Here is an 8,124-nt window from a genome sequence, read left to right on the forward strand (position 1 = left end):
CGGTAAGCTTCCTTCAGTCGCACTTCTCTGTTACCTTCCTTGAGTGCCGTTTCATTCCCACAGAGGCAGGAAAGACAGGAGAGGCAGGCCCGAGACCGAGGGATGACCCGATCCAAGGCTGAGAAGGCGCGACCGCCCACGGTGACGGTGCCACAGGTGGAGATCGTGCCTGGGCGGCTTAATGAGGCCGAATGGATCGCGTTAACCGCTATCGAGGAGGGCGAGGATGTAGTGGGGGACATCCTGGCGGATCTGCTGGCTCGAGTCATGGATTCCGCCTTCCAAGTCTACCTGACCCAGCAGGTGGGTCTGGATCCTGGTCTTCCAGACTCAATTTCTCCCGACCCACCATTCCTTGCGGGACTGAGATGCTTCCTCACTTTCGCAGTGCATTCCATTTACCATCAGTCAGGCCCGGGAAGCCATGCTGCAGATCACTGAGTGGCGCTTCCTGGCTCGGGACGAGGGAGAATCAGCAGTGGCTGAGGACCCCACATGGGGCGAGGATGAAGAGCCCCTGGCGTGCACGACCGATGCTTGGGCTCAGGGCTCTGTACCCGTGCTGCACACACCTGCCTCGGAGGTTCTGGAGGAGAACTGCCAAGTTGAAGTAAGCCTCCTTCCTAGGCCAGCGTCCCGCCGCGTCTTTGATCTACTTAGGGGCCTTTCAGGACTCCTGTCCTTAATTCTTCTCTCCCTTTCTGACCTCTCACCATCCCGGTGCATTTCCCCAGGACCTGGAGAACCTGGACCGGATCCCTTTAAGAAGATCGTGGCCGGGAAGAGCCTCCCAAGAACTGACGGAATCTAGGGAGCGTTCTCTGAGTGTCACCTTGGGTCCCCAGCCCAATCCGGAGCTGTTTCAGGAGGCAGAGCTCGGGGATACTCTGGAGGAACCTGATCGTGGGGCAAGAAGCCACTCTTCCTTGGTTGGGTTCTTGAATGAGAGTGTACAACCGTCATTGCAAGTGGAACTTGCAGAGAGTCCTCGTCCTTTCCTGGAGCTGTCCCAGGTAGCCCTTCCCCGGGCCTCTGTGGGGAGCCAGAGCCCACAGCACCTCAGGTCCCCCCTGTCACTGGAGGACTTGTACTCTTGCATTTCCCAACCAGACGCGGCTGGGGACCAGATGAAGCGCAAGACCCAGGCGATGTCCCCCAATGCCTCAGGCGTGTTAGTACCCTTCTCCTCCAAGGGCGGCACCAGTGCTCTCAGTGCATCAGTGTCCTCCCAGTCGCAGCAGTGTGTGTACTTGGATTCACGGCGTGGCGCGCTTCAGTCCAGGGTGGATCGCAAGGCAGCCGAAGTGCGCTTGGACCCTGAGCGGCTTCCCCGCCACTGGGTGCGCCCCTTGGCTGAGGTCTTGGTTCCAGATTCCAAGGTTCACCCCTTGGAAGCCTACCGTAAGCGCCAGCGGGGAAAGATCCAGGCCCAGGTTGGACTCCAAGCCCCTGGCCCCCATGTCCCTGCATCTCTGGCTGCTTTCTTCCCTTTACAATCTGACGTTCCTTTCCGTGCTGTGGGCCCAGGACCCAGACTCCAATTACCCACTTTAAACTTAGGCCCACCATCACTATCCTTTGGGTCGAAGCTACCTTTCCCAAGCCCTGGGATTCATTTCCTTGACACACACCCAGCAGTTGTTGAAGCTGCTCACAGGTCCAGCCCCAGTGTGTGGCCCAGAGCCAAGTGGCCCAGTGGCTGGGAGAGGGAGGCTGACCTGCTGGGCAACCTGTGGGCTGGCCGCACCCGTGTGCCCCCACAGGGCCTGGGGCTTGCTGAAAAGGAAGGCCAGACTTCTGGATGGCCCCAAACAATGCCTCAGGTCCTTGAGGCTACATCCCAGGTATTCTGGAAGCCAGTGTTGGTGCCAGAAGCAGTGAAGTTGACTCCTGGTGTGAGCATGTGGAACCGTAGCACCCAGGTGCTGCTTAACTCTGCTGTGTCCCAAGAGGAAGCCAAAGAAGAAGGAGGCACCTCTCCTGCAGTTGAGCAGCGCCCCATCCAGAAAGGTGTGTCCAAACCTCATGTGACAGCAGAACAGCTAACAAAGAGTGCAACTCCCAAAGTGTGGCTGCTCCCCTCAAAGCCCATGCCCCATTCCGGTTCTTGAACCTCTGTCAGTGGGAATTTCACTTACCCTGTGCCTGCCTGTCAGAAATAAAACACCTGAATGGCTCTAGGAATTGGTTTGATGTTACTTCCAAGGGTGTCCATTCTCTCACTGAACGCTAGGGGGAGCAGTTGTCCTGCAGGCCTAAAAGAAGATGGAACAAGGGCTCCAGGGGATAGCCCCATCACCATTCTTAGGAGACCCTGCTTTAGGGACTAGGCTGTTCCCCAGCAGAGGCATTCTGCAAAGGAGTGTATATAAAGCCTGCAAAAAGGGCTCTAGTTCAGAGAGGAGAAATTTCTGTTTTATTAGGCATGGAAGGGAATGGTCCTGCCTAAGCACAAAATAACTAAAGATAAGAGGAACTTGATTTGCACCCCTGGTTCTTGGAGCTTAGTCAGTTCATCTTAGACTGCAAATCCAAGTTTTACTTTTGGGTAGAGGTTTGCCATAAACTCCACACCTGCCTCATCGCTAGTCCCCATGATGCAATGTGTTCTAGCCTCCCCCACCAAGCACTTCCCAGTGGCCAGGTGGCAGTCTCTGCTATGTTGCTGTGAGCTTCACTCAGCACCCTGGGATGAAGCCCTGGATTTTTCTTATGTTTCTGGTTCACCTGCTTGCTCAATATGGGCAGCTCTGGCAGGAGTCTCAGGCCTGTTACACAGAAGTGACTGGGCAGACAGCAATAATGACTGGGCACAACAGTGGTGAGCACTTCTCCCACCCTGTCGCATCACTAGAACTCAGTCCTCAATAATCCCAGGACAAGGGAGGGGATCATTATCCACTCTTAACACCCTTGCCTTTCCCCTTATTCCAATGCTTTCTAGTCTCCACCCAGACTGTTCTACTCTGAAGGTGCCCTGCCATGGGCATTGGGAAAATTGTGGCCTGGTAGCTGGCTTTTCATGGGCCCCATGTAGTTCCTACCTCCTAGAGCTGGTGAAGCCAAGCCCTCATCTGAAATGGTGGAGTGGTGGCCCTGGGTGGGCTGGAGTGTGGAAGGCAAGTACAGGCCTCAATTACAAGGAGCCCACCATGCCAACACAGGCCTGTGGCATAGTGAGCCATGCTGAGGCAAACCAGGGCTCACTGAACTGTCCCATTGGTGGCCCAGCCCTAGATGATGAGCAGTAAGAGGTAGGGCAGACCTAAATGGGATTGCAGGGCTAACCAATAGCATTGATACTTTCCAAGGCCTGATTAGCATAAATTTGGACCAATAATGTTGATTCAAGAGCTATATAAATCCCTAGACTAGCACATTCAAGTGGTCACCCATAGTGGGCTCCCTCTCACCCCAGAGAGATCTGTATTTGCTACTCACTTGAATAAATCCTACCTTTAAAAAAAATTAGTTATAGATGAACACAATACCTTTATTTAATTTATTTATTTTTATGTGGTGCTGAGAATTGAACCCAGTGCCTCATACATACTAAGCAAGCACGCTACCACTGAGGCACAACCCCAACCCCTAAATCCTACACTTTTACACTTATTCTTTCTATGTGTGGATTTTATTCGTCAAATTCAGGAGAAAAGAAACCAGAAAGAGGGGCTGGGGATGTGGCTCAAGCGGTAGCGCGCTTGCCTGGCATGCATGCGGCCTGGGTTCGATCCTCAGCACCACGTACAAACAAAGGTGTTGTGTCTGCCGAAAACTAAATATAAATATTAAAAAATTAAAAAAAAGAAACCAGAAAGAAGAAATTGGTGGAGAGCTGCTGGGATCTGCTGCAACACTGGAGGGCATAGACCACTTATTAAGAGCTGCAACATGCCACTGGATAGTAGTGGAGAAGAATCAGCTTTGCCAGCTGTGACATTTGGAGCTGGCACCTGCCATAATTAGTTTCTAATACCAAAATAGGTTTTCTTGGCTTCAGAGACCTACAACTTACACAGACTCCCCCCACCAGCAGAAATGAAGAATTAAGTTTCAGTTCAAACTCTGGTGTCACTAGAAGCATGGATCCATGCAGTTTCCTGCTTGGCAAGAAGGACATCAGATTTGTGGCTTCCATTTGGATTTTTGCCTAGTGGCATTTGCAGAAGTGTCCTGAGATATACCTGCTGGTAAACAGTGCTGGAATCAGTGATATGTACCATGACTTTCTTCTCCACAAACATTCCAGGATCTCTTTCCTAACTCAGGAACTCCGAAACAGGCATCTCCAAAGCCTAACGTGCATTCTGCTGAATCCATGTATTGCATCTATACACTCCCTTAAAAATCCTACCTTGAGTCAGAGGGAAAACTTCATTGCCTCCATATTTGCATATATATTGTGACATTTCTACTGAGCCCCAATATATCTCCCTAAACTGTTATCCTTCCATCACCTATATTCTCATCTCTTCCCAGGATATCCCAAGACACTTACCCCCGAGAGCCTAGATTTCACCTTTACCACTAACTATGTTGAGTCCTTTCTGCTTTCAGATCCACTCTGAGGTAATGAAGGATGGATGCTAACCTTCTGTGATGCCTACTCTTCTTCATACCCCAGCATTCTGGTTATTTACTGGCTTTCATGGTTGCCTTCCATGAGAATCCCCCATAACACACACACACACACACACACACACACACACACACACACACACACACTTCTTGGAATCCAGTCACTTGCTGAGGATGACCCAGCACACTTGTGTCACTTACCAGGAGCACCCAGTTGGTACAAATCAGGATTAGGAAGCTGCTGGAAGAATTAGTCAGCTCCAAATACAACCAGCAAGGGGATATGAGAGCCCATCCTTCTTCCTCATCTGTTAGTTCTAGACAGATGAAGAGTTAGTCATTGCAACATATTTTTTTTTTAAACCAGGTATTTAACCTAAGGGCACTTAACCATTAAGCCACATCCCCAGTCCTTTTCTTTTTTCTTTTTCTTTCTCTTTTTTTGGGGGGTGGGGTGGTGGGTACCAGGGATTAAACCCAGGGGCACTGAACTTTGAACTTGTGATCTTCCTGCCTCAGTTTCCCACACTGTTGGGATTACAGGTGTGCACCACTGTGCCTAGCAGGTGGGGAACATCTTAAAGTGTAGTAGAATTGCTTTCCTGTTTTGAAATTCTCTCTCTGAAAGAATACATTCTGTCTCTGTTCTTTAGTGTTTACTCCAGATTTTCAAATCTGCATATTTAACAGTTTTTTCTTTGTTTGTTTTTGCAGTACTGAGGGCTGAATTGAGAGGGGCACTCTACTGAGTGCTACATCTCTAGCCCTTTTTGTTATGTGAGACAGGGTCTCACCAAGTTGCCCAGGCTGGATTGTAACTTGTGATCCTCCTGCCTCAGTCTCTTGAGTCTCTAGGATTACAAGCAAGTACCACTGAGCCCTGCTGGAATGTATTTTTTTATTTTAAATTTTATGAAATCTAAATCTAAACTATATCAAGTATTTTCAGGGCTACAACGGCATTTCTTGTAGAAATAGATAAAGCAATCATGAAATTCATATGGAAAAATAAAAGACCCAGAATAGCAAAAGCAATTTTAAACAGGAAGTGTGAATCAGGCGGTATAGATTTCAAACTATATTACAGAGCAATAGTGACAAAAACAGCATGGTACTGGTACCAAAACAGGCGGGTGGACCAATGGTATAGAATAGAGGACACAGAGACTAATCCACAAAGTTACAACTATCTTATATTTGATAAAGGGGCTAAAAGCATGCAATGGAGGAAGGATAGCATCTTCAACAAATGGTGTTGGGAAAACTGGAAATCCATATGCAACAAAATGAAACTGAATCCCTTTCTCTCGCCATGCACAAAAGTTAACTCAAAATGGATCAAGGAGCTTGATATCAAATCAGAGACTCTGCGTCTGATAGAAGAAAAAGTTGGCTCCGATCTACATATTGTGGGGTCGGGCTCCAAATTCCTTAATAGGACACCCATAGCACAAGAGTTAATAACAAGAATCAACAAATGGGACTTACTTAAACTAAAAAGTTTTTTCTCAGCAAGAGAAACAATAAGAGAGGTAAATAGGGAGCCTACATCCTGGGAACAAATTTTTACTCCTCACACTTCAGATAGAGCCCTAATATCCAGAGTATACAAAGAACTAAAAAAATTAGACAATAAGATAACAAATAACCCAATCAACAAATGGGCCAAGGACCTGAACAGACACTTCTCAGAGGAGGATATACAATCAATCAACAAGTACATGAAAAAATGCTCACCATCTCTAGCAATCAGAGAAATGCAAATCAAAACCACCCTAAGATACCATCTCACTCCAGTAAGATTGGCAGCCACTATGAAGTCAAACAACAACAAGTGCTGGCGAGGATGTGGAGAAAAGGGTACACTTGTACATTGCTGGTGGGACTGCAAATTGGTGCGGCCAATTTGGAAAGCAGTTTGGAGATTCCTGGGAAAGATGGGAATGGAACCACCATTTGACCCTGCTATTGCCCTTCTCGGACTATTCCCTGAAGACCTTAAAAGAGCATGCTACAGGGATACTGCCACATCGATGTTCATAGCAGCACAATTCACAATAGCTAGACTGTGGAACCAACCCAGATGCCCTTCAATAGATGAATGGATAAAAAAAATGTGGCATCTATACACAATGGAGTACTATGCAGCAATAAAAAATGTCAAAATCATAGAATTTGCAGGGAAATGGATGGCACTAGAGCAGATTATGCTTAGTGAAGCTAGCCAATCCCTAAAAAACAAATACCAAATGTCTTCTTTGATATAATGAGAGCAACTATGAACAGAGCAGGGAGGAAGAGCAGGAAGAAAAGATTAACATTAAACAGAGACATGAGATGGGAGGGAAAGGGAGAGAAAAGGGAAATTGCATGGAAATGAAGGGAGACCCTCACTGCTATACAAAATTACATATAAGAGGTTGTGAGGGGAATGGGAAAATAAACAAGGAGAGAAATGAATTACAGTAGATGGGGTAGAGAGAGAAGATGGGACGGGAGGGGAGGGGGGATAGTAGGGGATAGGAAAGGTAGCAGAATACAACAATTACTAATAGGGCATTATGTAAAATTGTGGATGTGTAACCGACGTGATTCTGCAATCTGCATTTGGGGTAAAATTGGGGGTTCATAACCCACTTCAATCTAATGTATGAAATATGATATGTCAAGAGCTTTGTAATGTTGTGAACAACCAATAAAAAAAAGAAAAAAAATGGAAAAAAAAGTATTTTCAGGGCTAGGGAGTGACTCAGTGGGAGAGGTCTTGCTTAGTATGCTTGGGAGCCTGTGTTTGATACTTAGTACTGAAAAAAATTCTGTTGTGATCATAACATCTTAATAAATGTGTGCCATAAATGCAAATACACACTGAATTTCAAAGACTTAGTTAAAAAAAAAAAAGCTATCCCAACATTTACTGTGTGTGTGTGTGTGTGTGTGTGTATGTGTGTGTGCGTATGTGTGTGTGTGTATGTTATGGGGGATTGAACACAGAGATATTCTTCCACTGAGCTACATCCCCAGCCTCTTTATTTTTTGAGACAGGGTCTTGCTAGATTGCCCAAGCTGGCCTCCAACTTGGGATCCTTCTACCTCAGCTTCCCAAGTCATTGGGATTACAGGTGTGTGCCACTATGCCCAACTTCAATAGTATTTTTATATTGATGATTATTGCACATTGAAATGGTAATATTTTGGAAATATTAGTAAAAATATTGGGTAAAATATATTGTTGTCAGGGTTGGTGGCAAAGATCTGTAATCCTTGTGATTTGGGAGGCTGAGCCAGGAGGATTTTAAGTTCATAGTCAGCCTCAGCTATTTAGCAAGGCCTTAAGTAACTAAGCAAGATCCTGCCTCAAAATTAAAAATAAAAAGGGCTGGAGATATAGCTCAGTGGTACAGTGCCCCAGGATTCAATCCTTGGTACCCCTCCTAAATATATATATATTTAAAATTAACTTCACTTGTTTCTTTTTACTTTTTAGAATTGTGTCTTTAGAAATTATACATGTGGCTGACATGTGAAATTTAATTTTAATAA

The 8,124-nt window shown here is 46.5% G+C and overlaps 1 protein-coding gene across 1 annotated transcript; it reads left to right on the forward strand.

The window, feature by feature from the left end:
* Positions 1-370: 370 nt before the first annotated feature.
* Positions 371-2,111, forward strand: LOC308632504 (uncharacterized protein C2orf81; the record flags this gene model as incomplete). The annotated part of the gene is made up of 2 exons (XM_081264643.1): positions 371-610; positions 735-2,111. The coding sequence occupies exons 1-2, from the start codon at positions 425-427 to the stop codon at positions 2,109-2,111; spliced, it is 1,563 nt and encodes a 520-aa protein (XP_081120769.1). The 5' UTR covers positions 371-424.
* Positions 2,112-8,124: the final 6,013 nt, after the last annotated feature.

This window comes from Spermophilus citellus, assembly GCF_964194105.1.
Source record: "Spermophilus citellus genome assembly, chromosome: 13".
NCBI lineage: Eukaryota > Metazoa > Chordata > Mammalia > Rodentia > Sciuridae > Spermophilus > Spermophilus citellus.